Here is a 19,028-nt window from a genome sequence, read left to right on the forward strand (position 1 = left end):
TCCTTACCTCTCCTTCGTGGCTGATAAGCTGTAATTTTGCCATACACAGTGGCCCCTCCTGAATTAATATACCTCAGGATGACATGGAACAGATAGAGCTCTGCCTCCTTCACGTCTACAGTGACTCTGATTTTATTCTGCAAAAGCAAAAGAGCACACGGGGCACACATCACTGGGGGGGCAGCTCCTGAGCGCCCACCCGCCCTGGGGAGGGCCTGACCCGCCTGCCCTACCTGCCTGCCTGCCTGCCTCTCTTCCCCCTCCCTCGCCAGCCCACGGCTCTGGCCGGCCGCCTGACACGGGCACACTCGGGACAGACACACCTCGGGGCAGGAGAAGGGGCAGAGGAGCAGTGTCGCAGCGTGGGATGCTCTGAGTTAGTCTAGAAGTGAAAAATGCACTTACAGTTGCCACAAACATTAAACTTTCCTTCCTCAACGACCGAGACCCTCCCTTCCACACTGGCGGGCCCCCGGCTGACGTAGCGGAAGACGAGGCGGAAGAGGTCGGGGGAGGTCACATTGAGAGTCACCACTACCTTGGGCTGGTGGGAGAGAGAAAGGGGAGAGAGGCAGAGCACACCTTCAGTTACCTCCACCACCCACGCTGCCAGCCCAAGCGCAGCCCTCGGCTCACTGCTCCCAAAGCAACATGCCACAGTGCGAGGAGGAGACAAGCACACGCACCCTACTGCCCTTGGGACACTGCCCCTCACTCTGGGGACACCTGGGGCCAGCCACCGAGGGAGCAGCCTGCCTGTGGAAGGGGCTGGGAAGGCTGTGATCACACCTGAAGATGCTGTGGCACAGCAGGGTGCCTCGTCTGTCCTGGGGCACATACAATTGCACGGGAAAGGTTATAGGGAGTCATTGCTTTTGTTATCAGTGTGCTGCTTTTGGGTTTAGTGTGCTGCAACCAGCCACCAGGTACCAAACTCTTGCCCCTGTATTTATGGGGCTCTGCCCAGCTGCCTACAGAAGAGGCTGGGAATTGAGCTGGTGCCTCGTCCTCAGGAATGTGCAGTGTTAAGGACCAGCAGGGCTAATGGACCATACAACTGATAGCACATCTGCTCTCCCCCAGCCTGGACACTGCTTGGCAAGACCCCAGCTAAGGAGATGCTCAAGTCTGACCCATTTTAAAGAGATCCTAGGCTTAAATAACCTCCTGCCCAGGGAGACTTCTAACGAGGGCTGTGCTCTCCAAAGCTCCAGTTACACACCATCTTGCCATGGAGAGCAAACTGGAAGGGTTTTGATGATAAATTACAGGTGAGACCTGCCAGCTGAAAGCCATGTGTCAGCCCTTCTCTCAAGGTCCATTTCTAGCCCAAATACCAATGTTATATGCAACACTACAACTATGAGCTGGAGCATGAGCTCCATCCTTAAGCTTTAAGGCTGGGATTTTCTCAAGGGAGGCCCACAGGAGTTCACTGCTTAGCTCCTACCTAAAATTCAGTGGGAAACAGCCCCTCTGTTATTTCACCTACACACAAAAATGTGAAGATACATGCACCAGAGTAAGGAGCATCTTACATGGAACAAGACTGTCAGAGAATCACTGCCCTGTACTCCATCCCCAAACGTGCACACACTTCGCAGAGGCCATGCAGAAGAAACCACCAAGGAGAGAAAAAGAGTCAACAGAAGAAAGAGCTTCACTTCTAGGACTTACACAATTCCAGGTTAGCATAAACCATTGTTACAGCAAACCAGCTAACAGCAAGGGCAAAGGCTGAAGAGTAACGAAAGGTCTAAGCTGAACATGGCAGCTGAGGAGATACTTATTTTTGGAAAAGGGAGAAAAGGTTATGCAGAGTCAGTTGAAGGAGGAACAAGGAAACTGAGAGACAGTGTTTATAGACATCCCTGTAAGTAATCACCATGCTACCACCTTTGTCTAAATAGATTAGGATATCACGGGATTCCCAGTTTAGGATCTTTCCCCTCATCAGTCTATGCCACCCCCAGCACTACAGGAAATATCTGCACAAACAGGCTATATATACACTGTGCTGTTTATGTTGGCCAGCCTGTGACTTTGGGGGCTCCAGGAGCACTTGGGATGAAAGATGTGTGCCAAAAGCACATCCAGTCCTCCAACGGCCACATCCTCCCCGGGGGGAGCCGGGCTGGGCTGCAGCCAGCAGGCGTACCTGGATGGAGGACATCTGTGCATATCCTCGCCAGCTGAAGCCCTCGAACTCCAAGGGGTTGTAGCCAAAGCGCACAGCCCGGCCGGACGGCGTGGTGCCTTCCTCCAGCTCGAACTTCAAGTGGTGAAGGTCAGGGAAATAATGGTCCCGTGCTGGTCTGGGGAAGAGAGAACACCGTCAGCAGTGGGCTACGCGGAGGGAGCGGCGAGAGGACACCTCTGCCAGGCTGATGTGCCAGCAGCCCGGACCACGAGGTCCCCGTCCCCGTGGTGGCAGAGGACACGGTGGGAGGCAGAGCGTGCCCAGGTGCACTTACTGGGTGCAGGTGGGACCCCGAGTGCTCTGCCGGCAGCGACAGGCTCCGCTCCGCTCCTCGCAGGACGGTCCCAGGGCCCCGCCGACGTCGCACCGGCAGCCTGCGGGCAGGAAGCGCCTGCTCACATTCCCGCCGTGCTAACGAGCTCCTGGTCGCTAATCAAAGGCACATCCCAGCAGGCAGGGAGCCTGGGGCCACTATTTTTATTCCATTGTATCCGTTTTCATATTTGGCCCCAGCCCCACTTGGATCGGCTCTTCTTCCACCTCAGCCCCGAGCTATTTCCAGGCGGCTGATGGAACAAGGTCTGCAAACCCTCACGGCCGGCGCTGCAGCCCTGCCACCAGCCATGCCAGCACTGTGTGGGATGGCTCAGAGCAGCCCCATCTCCTCCTTCACCTCTTCCCTGGAGAGTGGCCACCCCCAGGTATCCATGTCCAGCCTCTCCCAGCAGGAGGAAGGGGCATTGCTGCAAGGATGTGACCAGTGGCTCCAACACAACAGTTTCTGGTACCCACAGGGGTACCTTACCTGCTGTTCACTCCCCAGCCTGACAGACCCGTGTGCAATAGTGGAAAAGCATGACCTCAGGTCTCCAGAGCCACAGCAATTCCCAGCCCATGCTCTGGGCTGTGGTATAGAATCATAGAACCAAGGTTGGAAGAGACAAAAAGATCTTCGAATTCCAACCATCAACCCAGCACTACCACTGTAAGCCCTTAAAGCACTGAACTGCATCACCCCAAAAATGATGACCCAAAAGAGAAGGTGGGACATCTTTTGCCCTTTTCCTCCAAGGTCATCAACCAGTCAGTCTGTGCAGTGGGGCAATTTCTTGTGGCCCCCCTCACTCACCAAACCCATCACAGAAGAAGCTCACCTTGGCAGCCGAAGTAATTTGCGTTCTCCATGTTGAAGTAGCCGTCCTTGCAGGCTGAGCAGAACTGCCCACACACATTGGCTTTGCAGAAACACTGCCCATCGCCCTGGGAGAGAAGCAGGCATGGAAACTCATTCCCTCCTGTTGCTTGTCATGGCTAAGCTGCTCCTCAGTTATTTGGGTTCTGGTCTGAGACACTGCAGAAGCAGCAGCTTGAGATTCATGCTCCACACAGCTTCCTGTGTGTGGGTGGGCCAGATAAGGGCCAGATAACTTAAATTACCCAACAATGCAGGCAAACAAAAATCCAGGCATCCTGGGACAGACCCAGAAATATTTAGGTGCCTAATTTATGACAGGTCTTAATCCCACATTCTCATGCAAGCCCAGATTGTGGTGCAAGCACTGAGAGCTCAGTGTTGGGGCGTCTCCAGCAGCTGCTAGGACAGACAGAGCTGAACACTCCCAACACAGCAGACTCATAGGAGCCTGGAAGCAGAGAACAAACCCACCTGCCGGCACTCTGTGATTCCACTGACGGTGCCCTTGGTGTCACACTTGCAGCCTGAGGAGAAAGAGATGAACAAGAAAGCCAGAAGGTCAATCAGCCCCTGAGAAGAAACCTGATGGGGTCAGTACCCACCACACCAGAGACACTGGCTGGGGCAAGAGGAGACAGGAGCTAGTCAAGCTGAAGGTAGCCCTGCACAAGGGCTCAGATTTCATTTTGGACAGCTATTGCTGAGCACACAGCTACCAAAGACATTTGCCTTTTCTGCATATTTGGCCACGAAAAATTGAGTGTCTGTAGGGAGGGCTGAGAATGGCATAACTCATTGTATGAGCCCTATGTTTCATCCCAAGCAAAAAGCTCCAGGCTCCAGCCTTTCCCCTTTCCACGTGAGGGTCACCCAGAGGACTCCAGCTTTGACACATCACTTCTGGGTGAAGATGGAAGGAAGGCCATCACTCCCAGTCCTCCAATGATGGTGCTCACTGGCTTGGGTTTGGCTCTTGCACCGTGGAGGAGACTTTTGTGGGCTGTACAAATGCCATTTCCTTACTCAGGCAGCCATAGGGGTTCTCTGGAGTCAGGTTCCAGTATCCAGGCTTGCATCTGTCACAAGCTGGGCCTTCCACGTACGCCCGACATGCACAGGAGCCCTGGGGAAAGGCAGAGGGAGAAAAGAGCAGGTGAGAATTGCAGCACACTGGTTGAACGTGGGGTCTGCTGCTCTGGCTGAGCTTTTTGGACTTGGTCCATAAAGAGATAAAGCAGATCATACAAAATGACCTGCAGGGGTTGTGGTAGGTTCATTTCATACTCACTGAGGCCAGCGAGGGATCTGCAGTCTCCAACCCTGCTGGGTTACAGGAGCCCACTAAAAAAGAGGGGTGAAAGAACAGATTTATAGCGCTAGCCCACCCCTCAGCTGTCCCTAACTGGGGTTATTTCTCCCCTTGCAAAGATTCTGGGGGATGATAAACGCATTTACCAGCACCCAAGAGACTGGAGTGTGCCAAGAGATCAGGGAAAAGGGGTGCTACCTTCGCAGTGGGGGAAGCCGTAGGCGCCAGGCACGCAGCTGTCACAGCGCAGTCCTGTCACCTTGGGCCGGCAGCTGCACTGCCCCGTGTCCTGGTCACAGGTGCCATGCAGGGACCCCTCCCGGGAGCACTGGCAAGCTGCAAGGCAGGGGAGAGAACTGCTGGAGTGGCACTCGGGGCTTCCCCGGCAACAGCCCCTTTTGTCTGCCTGACCTTCAGCAAAAGCAGCCAGATGTGGATTATAAATAAAATTCTCATTCTTTGCTTTTGGTTAAAACCACCCCGTCTTTTAAGAAAAACAATAGAAGTCTCAATGCTTATCAGAGCCATTCACATACATTTATGTGTATTTCAGAAACAGGGAAGAGTTTTGGTTGAGGAGAAGGGGTGTGATCTCATCCCCCAAAAGTCAGTTGTCAGTGACACATCAGACCCTACAAAATCCCAAACATTCAAGAGCAGCATTTGGCCATCAGGGTCTGCCCTGTGGATGTTGGATATGGGCAGCAGGGTGAGGGCAGGGCAATGGTTCCACAGCTTCTGCACAACCTGCTGCCCATGAATGCACAGAGATCCCACTGCCCTATCACAGGAAAGGTCAGCAAGCTGCCGGGGAGCTGCCCATCCCTTCCTGGCCCAGCCAGCACACCTCAAATCCCTGCCAAAGGAGACATTCTAGGCTGACACCCCTACACTGGCTAACAGCAAACGACTGCTCAGGAAACAACAGATTTTGAAAAATGTAAAAATCAGGTGGTTCTTTTATTTCCTTGCTGTGGGTCTTCTACAGCTCTGCAATGTGGCTATGGCTTTATGAGACAAAAAAAAAAGTGACTACTGAACTCCTGTGGGACCATTTCATCTCTGCCTCCAGCCTCTTCAAAGGCATATTGCCGGCATCAGCATTTGGGAGGAGTGTTCTGCCAGCTGGCAAGGCTCAGGAGTCCACATTTAGTGCTGTGCAAGAGGGTGATGATGCTCTTTTTGTTGCTTCACGGAAATTGTATCACGGATTACTTTTTAATGAGCAGTAAATTCTTGCTGGGAGACATAAGAGTACATCTGGCTTCCAGTCAGGACTGTGGACAGGGAGGGAGATGGGGACACTCTGCTCAGAGCTGGGGAGGGCTGCTCAGAGGATCTGGGGCTGCAGGCACCTGCCACAGGCATTGCTCAGTCCTGGCACCAGTGGCAATAGTCCAGGAGTGATGCAGTGCCCAGGGATGGGATCAGAAAATCATTAAGGTTGGAAAAAACATCTAAGATCATCATCCAACTGTTCCCCCAGCACTTCCAAGCCCACCACCAAACCATGTCCCCAAGTGCCACATCTACATGGTTTTTAAATCCTCCCAGTGATGGTGACACCACCACTGCCCTGGGCAGCCTGTACCAATATTTGACAACTGTTTTGGGGAAGAAATTTTTCCTAATACCCAACCTAAACCTCCCAGAGTGCAACTTGGGGCCATCTCTTCCTGTCTAGTTAATTGGAAGAAGAGGCCAACCTCAGTCTGGCTACACCCTCCTGGCAGTGGGTGTAGAGAGCAGTAAGGTGGTACTCACGTGTGCAGCTGGGGTACCCGTAGAAGCCCAGGGCACACTGGTTACAGGTGTGTCCTGCAAAATTCCCGTGGCATCGGCACTGCCCCGCTGGGCTGCAGTTGTTGTCCACTGCACCCCGGGAATCGCAGGAGCAAGCTGTAAAAGCAGGGTTCTGATGATCCCTGTGACCTGTGGTCAAGCACTGCTGGTTTGAACCATCATTCAGCCCCCCAGAAATTAGCCACTTCCATCAGAAAAAAAATAATTTCTTAATCTCTTAGCAAATCATGCAGTATTTTCATAACCATACAATGCACTGAGAGGTCTTACAGCTTATTCAGTGTTCCCCAGCAGTTTATAGGCTAATGCACTAAAATGATACACACGAAAGGCATGAACTGAGACACCAGGTCACAGCAGGGTTGTGATGAGGAAGTGTGACTGATAAAAACTGCTTTGTCTTCCAGGCTTTGCTATGATCCATGACCCCCAAATCAAGCCTGCCAAACTGACAGTGCAAACCACATGGATTTGATATTGAGAAACACCGAAGTCTTGCAAGAACAGGCATGTTTTTCAGAGCAGCAGGAGCTGCAGGTTCAGTGCTCACCGTAGCAGTGGGGGTAGGAGTGGTGGCCAGGGCTGCACTGCTCACAGCGTGGCCCAGCAAACTCGGCTCTGCAGAAACAATTCCCAGCAGAGTCACAGCCTCCCGGCAGCGTCCCCACAGCACTGCAGCCACACACTGCAACACACAGAAACCACCCCTGAGCTGGGAGCACAGGGCAGAGCTCAAGGTAAAACATCTTCTTGCTGGGGTTCTCAGATAGGCATCAGGTGCTGCTCTAAGCGTTCAAACCATCAGTCTCTGCCCATGGCACACATTCCCCAAAACTGCCTTCCAGTGCTTCAGTCCCCTGCCAGAGGACTGTGGCTGTGTCCCTAGCCAGACCTGTGAAGGACAGATACTCACACTGGCACAGAGGGTAGTTGAAGTAGCCTGGAGCACACTGGTCACAGGACTGCCCTTCAAATCCTGTGCGGCACAGGCACTGCCCTGTCTCGCTGTCACAGGTGCCATCGTACTGACCAGGGCCGGAGCACTGGCAGGCTGCAGAGCAATAAGGGCATTAGTAAATAAGAAGGTTTTTTTGTCTTTAGCCTTCCCAGGAAAGGAACCAGTGTCTGCTCCTCTGGGGTAGAAGAGAAGTTGCTGGAGAAAGCATGACAGCAAGCATGCCTGGCCCATAGCTCACGTCCACAGCAAATTCCTCAAGAGTCCCCCACAGCTTGGGAGGATGCTGGAGGGTCAGGGCTCAGTGGAAAACAACAGCAAAAGTGCAGAAGTCATGGGAATTTGTCACTTGGAAGTAGAGCTGTGCAATTCCTCCTCCCCAGCATGGGTGGAGAACAAGGAGAAGCCCAGCTGGGGACGCTGCCCGCCGGGTACTCACGCTGGCAGCTGGGCCCGTAGTGGCCTGGGGCACACTGGTCACAGTGTGTTCCCTGGAAGTTGGGTTTGCACACGCACATCCCCACCCGAGGGTCCTTCCGACAGGCGTTGCCTTCTGTGCCACCCGCGTAGCAGTCGCAGTCTGGATGGGGACACACAGACAGGGCACACTGTCAGTCTGTCAGCCAAGCTGGGGTCCCGCAAGGACACTGCCCTGAGGCAGCTCAAATGCTCAGGCATTTGCTTCCATAACCTTCCTATCAGATAAGAATGTTGTAACCAACCCACGCCTGGCTCGAGGGGTGGCTGGGAGGCCTCAGCACCATGCTGGTGTGAAGGTGCAGGGTGGGCAACACACAGGGCAGGCAAATGCTGCTTCCACAAGCCCAGGCAGAGCTGAGTCAGTACAGTGTAGGAATAACCACAGCCTTTGGCTAACCAGGGTGAACTTTGGGCTTTCTCTCTGGTCACTGCATGCTCAGCTGCACCTGAGACCTTCCACTGCCAGGGCAGGGTGTTCCAGGCAGGCAGTGCCAAGGCTCTGAGCCAGCCCTGCTGTCACCAACAGCAGTGGTGTGGGGTGCTGGGCTGGGAGAGGCAAGGACAAACATCATCCTAAAACCAGAGGGAGGGGGAAGTGAGGAAATGAGAAGGGAAGTGAGAAATTCCAGCTCAGGAAAGAAAAAACCTGTCTGGAAGATACAGATTTCAAACTATCAGAAGGAAGGAAAAGGTTATCTGGAGCGTGCTGGGGAGCATGAGACAGGGGAAGATTTGGTGGGAAAAGAGACAGAATAAAGCACAAGGGAGTAGATGAACCGAGGGGAGTGAGCATGGGAGAGGAGGGGGGTGGAGGGGAGCAGGGATGAGAGCATGGATGAGCTTTCTAAGCAGCAGAGGAAGTGACACAGAGCGAGTGGCTGCCTGTGCATGACCCTTCAGAGGTGCCTACAGCAGAGCTCCCAGCTCAGCCACAGCCCCTCCAGGACTTTTGGGGGAGGTTCCTCACAGGAAGGGCAGAAGGGCCATCCCCACATGGTCTGGACCCCAGAAAAAAATCACTGTCACTCTAGGCTAGAGTTTCCACATCTGTAAAAAGGGGATCATAAAAGTTCCTTTCCCCCCCAGCTCAGCTGCTGGTTGTACTCTCTTAAAACCACCCAGGGCTGCCTCACACAACGTACATGCCCAGTTAGCTGAAGACCTGATCTTGCATTGGATGGGAGGTAGGACAGAAATGACAGCATTGCCAAAGCATCAAAGAAAATTGCACTGCTTACTTATTATCTGTCCTGCAGGAAGCACTTGCTCTCCAGTACTGTTGTGAGAGAAAGCTGGAACGGCTGTGCAGAGAAAGACACATTGCACAGGTCAGCACACACACTCAGAGAAATCCTGATGGAATACCAGGGACTTGACAGCCCCCAGGCTGAACAGGATGTATAAAAACGTGGAACATAGAACAAAGCACAGATATCCCATTAAATAACAAACCATGACAGCCTTTTTCAGTCTGTCTTTCGTAAGAAAGTGGGAGATGAAACTCCAGCCAAATGGCAAGCTCCTGTTGACTCTGTGTTCAGAGCAGCTCTGCTCTGGTGCAGCTCCCACCCAAGAGAAATGTGGACTTGTGCCCACCCAAAAGAACTCCTCCTGGGACAGGAGTGGCACGGGGAAAGGACATCCCAAGAGCACAGCTGGAGCTGGTGGCCCTGTGGGCTCCCAGCTGTGAGCCCCCACTTACGATAGCAGTGGGGGAAGTTGAGGTAGCCCTCGGCACAGGCCTGGCAGTGCTCCCCGGTGAAGTTGGGTTTGCAGTAGCAGCGCCCAGTGAGGTCCTCGCAGGTGCCATCGGTGAAGTCAGACTCACAGTTACAGCCTGCAGAGAGGGACAAGCCAGCAGCAGCGTCACTGACTGAGTACCCACATCAGGAAAACCTCTCAGCCCAACCCTCCAGAGCACCAAGTCCAGCAGGACGTCGCTGCAGAGGAGTTCACACTCACGGTAGCAAACGTAAGGAGAGTCGATGGGGTGGTCAGGGGATCGATAGTACCCAGGGATGCACCTCTCACAATTAATGCCAGTGGTGTGATGCTGAAAGACAGTGGGTTAGAGAGGCATCAGCTCCTCTGCCTGCAGGATTCACATTAATCTGCCAGATTTAATAACAGCTCCAGGTTACAGAGGAAGCAGCACAGGAACATCAGCACACCGAAGACCTAAATCTGCTCAAAATTCCACATACATCGATGTGGGAACAAAGCCATTTCCTGCCAACTGTATCCTCCTATAAACACAGTGAGTTTCAGGTTCGTATCTGACCTTGAGCCCATTTCACTTTTTGGATGGTAAAATGTCCTGACCATTTTGTGCTCGAAGGACAGGAGCAACCTGTTTCCTCACAGCAAGGAAGCACAGCCAGAAGCTTCATGCCAGTGCATGAATTAACCATGTCACAGTCACCATCACCTTGGGAAGGGAAGAGTAGCTTTCCCACCTTTCCAGAGACTGAAGACTAGCATTTTGGTGGGCAGAGAGATATCCAGAGGGATGCCAGAGCACTGTGAACTAGGTAGGATTACACAGTGTGCTGGGCAGCAACCTGTCCCTCCCAGTTCCAGTGTCTCAGCAAACTAAAGCTTTAGGAGGTACTGGTACTACCAGGGAACAGCTAGGAACCCAAGTGCTGTTCTTATTACCAGTGCACACTCCTTTAATCCACAGCAAAGAGACTAGATATCCAAGCAGAGACCTAATTTAGATAACAGAGGGGCTTGGGGAAGAGGTCCCAGGAGGCTGAACTCCAGGCTGACAGCAGAACCAAACACAAACATTTGAAACAGCCTTTCCCAGAGAAGCTTTTCGGGCCTACCTGGCAATCAATACAAACACCTCCCCCTTCAAACTTGTCCTCACGACTTCTGCTGGCTTTGTGCCGATCCACCTCCGGGTCGTAGTAGCAGTCGTAGGCATGGCCATTGCAATTGCAGGCTGGAATGCAAAGAGATGGGAGCTAAACCACCCCTCCTCAGGGCTCCTTCAGTCAGCATCTCAAGATGTCAACTCTCCCTCCTGGGTTTGATGGGTCGGTTTTCCGTGAGGAAAGATGCCTGAATGCATCTGGAGGATTACATGATCTCCCCAAGCTCTCTGAGGTCTTTCAGTTCAAAAGTACAGAAACAGAAATTCCTTCACAAAGTCTGGTCTGCAACCAGGAGACCACAGCGGGCACAAAATCACAAGTAAAATATGTGCAGGCGTGTACGGGCGAGAAAGAAAAGTCACCACGCAGTGGGGCCTTGACTAGTCTGGTTTAGAGAGCAACATTCTTGCCTCTCTTATCCCACCCTGCAGAGAGGTGAGCTGTAAAATCCAGCACCAGGTGAGGGGGCTTAAGGAGCTCCCAGGACCGAAGAGCCTTTGCCACCCTGCGTTTCTAAGACACCGTTTCATGCAGCTCTGTGCTCTGCACTCCCAGCACAGCAGAAATTCCACTGCCGGCACTGACCAAAGGTTTCTCTAGCCAAATAAAGATGTCCTGTACGTAAACACATCCAAACCCGATTCATCTTGCAGACAAGAGTTGAGCAACGAGACTTGCCTGCACGAACCCTTGGACATGCTGGAGCGCAAACAGAGCCAAAGCCCCACACGGACCTCGGGGACCTCCCTGCGTGAGCATCACCTGGACACCCACAGTGCAGAGCCCTCCCTGCCATGCCACCACCCCAGCCCAGCCGGGGCTGTGCCCAGTCCCACTCACGCTGGCACTCGTTGGCGCTGTCGGCCGTGGCAGGCTTCCAGGGGAACTGGTTGTAGCCGGGGCAGCAGCGGTCGCAGGAGCCGCCGCAGGTGTGGTGCTGGCAGTCACACTGCAGCCTGCGGGGACAGCAACGGGGCACAGGGCTGGGGTGAGGACAGGGGTGTCTGGGATGGGGAGCTGCTGTGTGACCCTGCTGCGCATCACTGCCACTGATCTGCTGCATCAACAAGTGGTATCTGCTAATCCCAATGTTCTGCAAAAGAGGCTTCAAGGCGGTTTTTTTTTTCAACTTTTTAATCAAACTGGTTTTTTTCTGAGCCAAACACCAAACTTTGCTATTCTAGCTGCATTCTCTCTCTTTCTTCTCCACCATCATTCCTTTTTTCCTACATTGGGAGACCAGTATAATAGAAAAATCAGCATGCCACTGCCTAAACCAGCTCTGCAGAGAATAAAATGCAAAATGGTTGGAAATGGCAGTGGTAGAAATTGAGCTGAAGCTGATCATTTGAGAGAGTGTAGCAGGGTGCAGGGACCCAAAGATGTCCCCACCCCTGTGCAGGGGCAGCATGAAAGGAAAAAATGATAGCCCAGAGCTTGGAGAGGGATGGGGGCACACAGGTGTATCTGCTCCTCCAGGTACAGCTGTGCTGCAGGGAGGAGGGCATGAACTTTGAATTAAGAATTTCAGTAGATGCTGGCCCCATGCTCCCTGTGCACTGCACCTCCTGCTTTCCAGGCAGGGCTGTGCTGGGTAAACAGGCAGCTCTGGGCAAGGAATCTCGACAGGCACCTGATGGATCTGGTCCCTACCCACTGCCACGGTGATTCATTAACGATTCATTAACGTCAGTGACATCAGCCCCAAAGCCTCCACTTAGCACAGGGCCATTCCCATCCAACACAAATGCTTTCTGTTGTATTAGACTTATGGATAATACAGCATGTTCCAGCTTTTATCTGTGCAATTACTCATTTCCCCTCAGGGCCAGTCTGCCACTCCCATCTCTCCCTCCTCCAATGCTTTTCCATTCAAAAGCAGAGTGTTTAAAAATAAACCTATTTTTTTTTAAGCGTTAGAAACAAAAGGAGTAGTCATTCAGGGTGAAGTGTAGGAGTGCAGACACTCTGCAGTGAGCCGACTGCCACAGTTTCCACCTACATGTAATTTTAAAATGTGGGACCTCCAAGTCTATGAATAGTGAATTGCCAGATAGAGGCACCAGCACAAGTAACCTCATTTAAATGAAAATAATGGGATGATCTAAAAGTTTGGGGGAATGCAAGCAGGATCCACACTCAGCATGTTTGCTTCAGGCAGAGGGCTTGAGAGGCAGAAGGTCCCAGTGCTGCTCCCAGCCCTTCCCTTGCAGATGCCAAGGGACACTTGGCTGCAGTCAGTTCTCTCAGCACTCCTCGTGCCCCATCCCTGCCCACATTCACAGGCTGGGCTGTAGCTGGCAGAGTCCAGGCATGAAACTGAACCCCTGGCTGGAGCTTAAGTGGCAGAAAACAGCCCTGAAACATCTACAGGAACTTTGTTCTTCAAGTGTTTTGCAGACCCAAGGGGAAGTCTCAATGAGAGGCAAACCTTGGCCATGTCCCCGGAATGCAGCCACCCAGAGACCTCTCACCTGGCTGACCACCACTCAGCATTTCAGGGAAACAAAATTTTATTGTTTCTTTCCATGGCAGCATCTGGAGGTCAAGATTAAGATCCAAGTACATCCGTGTGGAGAAAGATGATCACTGAGTCAGGGAACTTGTAAACCTGCTGGGCAGTGCTAATCTCCCTGACTGGAGGACGTGGCTCCAGCCACACCCCAGGCTCCTTAAGGCTCAGGATGTTTGAAAAGAACTGGTTCAGTTCCCAGAATGCAAGAAGATGGCACTGCATGAGTAAAGATGCTCATTTCAGAGGGAGAAGGAGGTATTTATTTAGTCTCTGCTGTTCAGAGTTAGCGATGACCTCTCAGAGAGCTCATCTATTATGGCTTTACTGCACCTTGTGCCGAGTCTGTGCTGCTAATGAATTACAGACAAATGTGCATAAACCACAATATTTACATGTTTCATTGACTGAGTATATACAAGGGAGAAGAGGGAGCGGCTGTGTCCACATAGCACATATTTCCTGGTCATCCTGCTGTAAGAAATGAAACCGCAGTCTTCCCGCTGGAATTGATGCTCAACAGCAGAGACTAAACAGTTCCTAGTGAGCAGCTGTGGCAGGACTGAGAGCAGCACACAAACACTACAGCATCTGGATTTGGCTGGGACATCTGAGGAGCACAATCAAGAAAAAAATAAAAGAGCCCCTTCCTCTCTTTCTGACTGTACGGGGAAAAAACCACCTGCAAAAAGAGACTGACGGATGGCACAAATCTGCTGGCACACAGGGTGCTTTGCCTTCTAAATGGGAGAGGGGAAGCTGGAGTTCAGGATGCAGCAGTGGGAAAGCATCCTTCATCTGTGGATGTGCTTCTGACCAGCCAGGCTGCTGCTGTCTTGGTGGTTATCTTCACAGGCACAGAAGGAGCAGCTGGACTCTGGTTGTCTCCTCTCTTTCTTGTGGCATCTGTGACAGGGCAGTGAAGCCACAGAAACAGCTGCTCTTATCAGACAGATGCAGAACCCTTGTAGGGTTCTCCTGAGCTCACTCAGCTTGGTAACACACAGCTCTTGGCTGGGTTCTCTAAGCCAGGTTTCTGATGATTCTTATCTCCCTGCTCCAAGGGTTTGCCAGGAGAAAGGGCTGTGCCTCATCCTGCTGGTGCTCACCTTTAAGCAGGAGAACATTCCTTCCCTCTGCTTAACTCAGCCCATTCCAACTTAGGGCAAAAAGAGTCTGTACTTGCCCACAGGTCCCTGCAAACACTCACACAGGGCCCAGATGTGCTGCCCACTCAACACAGCTGGATGTGCAGACTCTGCAGCTTGGCACTTCATGCAAACTTTCCAAAGCTGCACCAATATTACCACTTATTGCCAGGAAACCAGCTCATGGACATGCTTCATCATGTCCTGAAGTCTGTGCCAAGATTTCTAGCTCACCTCACCTCTACCAACGTGCTCACCCTGCCTTTCTGAGCAACAGGCACAGGAAACATGGGGATGTGCAGAAGAGAGAAGTTAAAATGAACAGCAGAGACCCTGCAACAGGCTGAGATTGTGGGATTTTTAATAGGGCCAGGCTGATCCACATCCCTTTATTTGCATTTCCTTGCCCAGCTGCTGCCACACATCAGATTCTGAAGAGGCAGGACATGTGCAGAGGGCACAGCACACAGATTGCTGAAGACATGACAGGTTTCTGGTGGCTGGGCCTGTGTCCCAAGGGGACAGTGTGTCTGAGCCCCAGCTGATGTGGCATTACAGATATCCCCAAGCTGGCTCTGTGCTGTGCCAGGGCAGGAGGGCAGGGATCCTGCCCAGCAGTGCCCACTTTAGGAAGTGGGAAGGCTGGACACAGCTGCTCCCACAGCCTGGAAAATGGCAGCATTTCATCAATTAGTCATTTTCTCAACTCAAAGTATCAGATTTCTGCTGACTTGCCTGTACTCCTGGCCTTGCTAAAGGGTACAAGAATGCCATGAGAAGATCTATTTATCCAGCACCTTTTCCTGCTGTAGCCCAAAGGACTTACAGCTGTTAGATTCTGACTGTACAAAGTACACAAGTAGGAAATGTTTCCTCCCTCAGGCCAGCGTGGTCTGCTCTGGGTGAAATGCAACAGCTGCTTACCAACATGTGCTGCAACATCAGACAACAGGCTGGGGCCAAGAGTGAAGATGCCAGATGCATCCAAATGAGAGTGGAGGAGAGGAATTTCAGGAGACAGAGACGGTTGCAAGCAGAAGTGACACTGAACAAGGAGATCCAACATACTTCTCATTGTTCAGCCTTCCCTCCCCTCTTGTAGAGCACCAAGCCATTGACACCCAAGAAAGGTCCTGGCATTTCCATGTTAAAGAATCACTTGTCCCCACGAAGCCTTTTCCCCAGCACACAGGTGCACTTTGCATCCAGCAACACCCATGTCTGAAAAACAAGAACTGTACATTCAAATATTTATGAACTTCCTTTTGTCTGAGAGTTTGGCACACTCAGGCAGGCATGCTTACCAATACATCTTTGTTTTAACACTTAACAGCTTTAACCTTGGCTGGGACTCACTGGAATTTTATTTTAGACAATCCAAAAGTTCTACATGATCCTGATGAGAAAGAAATACAAACTCCCCTCATCCAGCTGAATCTACCCATCCCTTTCATAAAGGCAACATTCAAGCTGCAAACAGATGGCTAAAAGCAACACTTCCATGGTCTGAAGCAGCTCTTTGGCATTCCAAGTTGCCAAGGCAGATGGGAAGTTCCATTAGCCAAAATGTAACTTCTTTGCACTCTCTTGTTCTTTTGCAAAGAGTTGTTCAGATATGTACATAACCAATCCATGGCTCTTATGAACAGAAATGGGAAGCAGTCTCTGATTTCATGGGAGACCATCTATTTATGACAGAATTGTCTCAATGTTTAAGAAGCCACATGGGAAGCAGGAGACTCTGCACAAGGTCAGAAATGATCCCACAACTCTGATGGAAACCTCCCTGTTCTACATCAGTATCCCTCCTTCTCATTCTCACACTCTGCTCCAATGGGATGGCAAAATCGTGGACAGGGAAACTCGACCAGGGAGCTAATCTGGCTGAAAAACAGTCTGACAAAAGTGTGATTTTTGCTGCTTTGTCTGGAGCAGTTTCTGCTTCTTTCTCAAAGCAGAGCCACAGGCAGCAGTGATGGCACCATTACGAGCTCAGGACAGGACTCAACTAACACTGGTATCACCTTTCATTCTCAGAACAGTAATTCAAATGCTTCCCCACAGAACTGGGATTTTGCAGAAGTACCTGTAAGGGTCACTGGGGTCTTTGGCATCGCAGACGTCGGCGTGGCCGTGGCAGACACAGCGCCCTCCGATGCTGATGTCCTTGATGCTGTAGTAGTACTGGAAAGCACAAGAAAAGCTGGCCATGACTACTTTTACAAATCAGATTCATAACCATTCTACTCAAGACTCAGCAGGACTTTACCCAGTAAAAGGATGTGTTGGGGTGTTTCCCTTACAGTGCCATCGTAGGCTGCAGTATCTGCCTACGGTAAGATCCACCACCTCTAACAGAGCCCATCAGCTACAAGTGGGGGGCTCCCAGCACAGCCAGAAAGCCACATGTGACACCAAGAGGTGTTTCTCAGTTCCACATGGTTGGTGTCCTTCCAAGCAGCCTCCAGCTCCGGCCACAGCAGCATCTGCTGCAGATGCCTTCAGCTTTAGACTGAGAGAAAATCCCCACAGGCAACAGCCAGGGTGTCCCTCCCCAGAGGCGGCTTGCACAGCCCTCAAACACTTCCACCTCAGCAGCAGGAGGAATCCAGGCCTGCCTTACCCTCCTGGTGACCGTAGGGTCCCTCAGAGCTTTGCCCATCAGGTGGCCCAGCAGAGTGTTGGTCTGCAGGAAGCGCAGTCGGATGTTGGTGGCTTTGGTGAAATTCCGCAGGAGAGGAGAGTAGGAGAAGTTCATGGCCCCTGGGCGCCCGTTTACCAGAGAGACAACAATCTGTGAATGGGAGAAGGAAAAGGTTGGACTAGCCTGCTCCTGTGGAAGCTGCACCTGATCATGGCAGTGAGTTGGAACTGGGTGGTTCCACCCCACACCATTCTGTGGATCTGTGAAACAAATCTGTGTAACCCTGTGGGGTGGGAGGAAATCAATCTCTCTCTGACTGGGTCAGCTCCCTGTCAGTCTCATTTGGTTTAACTGAATACTTTTAAGTGGTATCCAAAAATCGAGAGGGAGCCTATTAACAGGAATACCAACAGCCACTGACCACCCCTGGGAACTCCAGGGGATGAAACCAGGAACTGCTCACCTCCCCATTTTCCAAAGGCACGATCCGGGAGTACTCAGTGGTGCAGATGGCATGGTCATCCCTGGTGATACGGTCCACAGTGTGCTGGCCAAACTTCTCAATGCAGTCCCTCTTGGAAGCTGTTCATCAACCAGAGATGAGAGCAGTAAGAGAGAAGGAACAATTCCCAGCCCTCGATGGATTTTCCCACGCTGACCACAGCAGAGATGGGTGTACAATCTTTGTTAAGCATTTACCACACAGAGATTGCTTTGTGTAATTAACTCTGTCAGGGCTAAAAACGTGTCCTCCACTAAGAGAGGGTGTCATTCTAACAGTAACAGGGGTAGGAAACTCTGCAAATCACCTCCCTGCAGTAAATGAGGATGGTCAGAATAGCCACTCTACCTACTGCCACCACCTGCACAGAAACCCACCCCTCAATTTTGGCACTGAGAGTTTAACCAGCCTGAGATCTGACTCTGGTCTCAATCTGTTGCCATGCTGGCAGTGGATTTGCTATACTGCTTCCACTGAACTACAAAAGGGCTCTTTGCTGCCAGGGCTCTGCTCCTGGTGTAGGAGCTGCACCATCATTCCACATGGCTCCTAAACCTCCTGGGTCAGTTCTGAAGCCAGCACAGAACCCACAAGAGCAACCACAAGCCACAGTCACTGCTGGGACATCTCCCACTAGGCAAACATGCTGCAAGCCATTGCTCTGCCTCTGCCAAATACTGCAGGTCCCCTCCTCACACCTTACTCTGAACTCTGCTATTAAACCAATGCCACAAACCAGAAATGCCAAAGCCACCAAGAACCACTCCTTGGGGACAGCAAAGGAGGGCTCCTGCCACTAAGTGGCAATGCAAGGCTGGATAAAGTTAGGGAACAGGCATCACCAGGCAGCTGCTCTGCTGGCTTGGTGACCTGCCTTGGGGACACTGAACACCAACACTGCCCTTGCAGCTGCAGGAATGGCCTGGCTTGCCAGTATGACTGCTCCTGCCAGTCCAGCACCCTTGTCCCCAGATGTGTGACATCCCTGTGCTGGCAGAGCCAACCAAAGCACTGCTGGGGCAGCCCAGGGTCTGACTGTGCAGGGTGGTGAGCACCTACATCTACCCATGCAAAAACCTACACAGTGCTACTGCCAGGGACTGATCCTCAGGAAGAGCCTGGACCAAGGCTGCTGCTCCTTCCCACTCCTTTACACCTGTGCCAGGAGCTCAGAGCACAGTGTGCTGAAGTGAATGTCACTGCAGTGCTCCTGAGGGTGCTTCCATGGGGAGAAAAAGGAAGAAAAGGCAGCCAACACAACCTCCTGTTCCTGCCAGCGCTGCTCAGCTCACACAGGAAACTGAGGGGGAAATGTTAACCCAATTCATGAGAATAATCTTCCAAAATCTGTCTCAATCTGCCTCAAGAAGGCAGGTCCCCCACTCCATGTGCTGCATG

At 52.0% G+C, this 19,028-nt stretch overlaps 1 protein-coding gene across 1 annotated transcript in view; it reads right to left on the reverse strand.

The window, feature by feature from the left end:
- LAMA5 (laminin subunit alpha 5) overlaps positions 1-19,028 on the reverse strand; it is an 85,615-nt gene that overhangs the window by 27,936 nt on the left and 38,651 nt on the right. The window contains exons 4-23 of the mRNA XM_031506565.2: positions 17,592-17,710; positions 17,108-17,278; positions 16,571-16,668; positions 11,665-11,780; positions 10,774-10,892; positions 9,905-9,995; positions 9,645-9,779; positions 9,181-9,243; positions 7,902-8,042; positions 7,421-7,558; positions 7,058-7,192; positions 6,469-6,603; positions 4,903-5,040; positions 4,684-4,736; positions 4,419-4,518; positions 3,867-3,919; positions 3,355-3,460; positions 2,475-2,574; positions 2,159-2,315; positions 406-544 (exon numbers count right to left, since the gene is read on the reverse strand). Of these exons, the coding sequence (XP_031362425.2) occupies positions 406-544; positions 2,159-2,315; positions 2,475-2,574; positions 3,355-3,460; positions 3,867-3,919; positions 4,419-4,518; positions 4,684-4,736; positions 4,903-5,040; positions 6,469-6,603; positions 7,058-7,192; positions 7,421-7,558; positions 7,902-8,042; positions 9,181-9,243; positions 9,645-9,779; positions 9,905-9,995; positions 10,774-10,892; positions 11,665-11,780; positions 16,571-16,668; positions 17,108-17,278; positions 17,592-17,710 (2,307 nt within the window). The remainder of the gene's footprint in view (positions 1-405; positions 545-2,158; positions 2,316-2,474; positions 2,575-3,354; positions 3,461-3,866; positions 3,920-4,418; positions 4,519-4,683; positions 4,737-4,902; positions 5,041-6,468; positions 6,604-7,057; positions 7,193-7,420; positions 7,559-7,901; positions 8,043-9,180; positions 9,244-9,644; positions 9,780-9,904; positions 9,996-10,773; positions 10,893-11,664; positions 11,781-16,570; positions 16,669-17,107; positions 17,279-17,591; positions 17,711-19,028) is intronic.

The sequence above is a fragment of the Lonchura striata genome, chromosome 17 (assembly GCF_046129695.1).
Source record: "Lonchura striata isolate bLonStr1 chromosome 17, bLonStr1.mat, whole genome shotgun sequence".
Classification (NCBI taxonomy): Eukaryota; Metazoa; Chordata; class Aves; order Passeriformes; family Estrildidae; genus Lonchura; species Lonchura striata.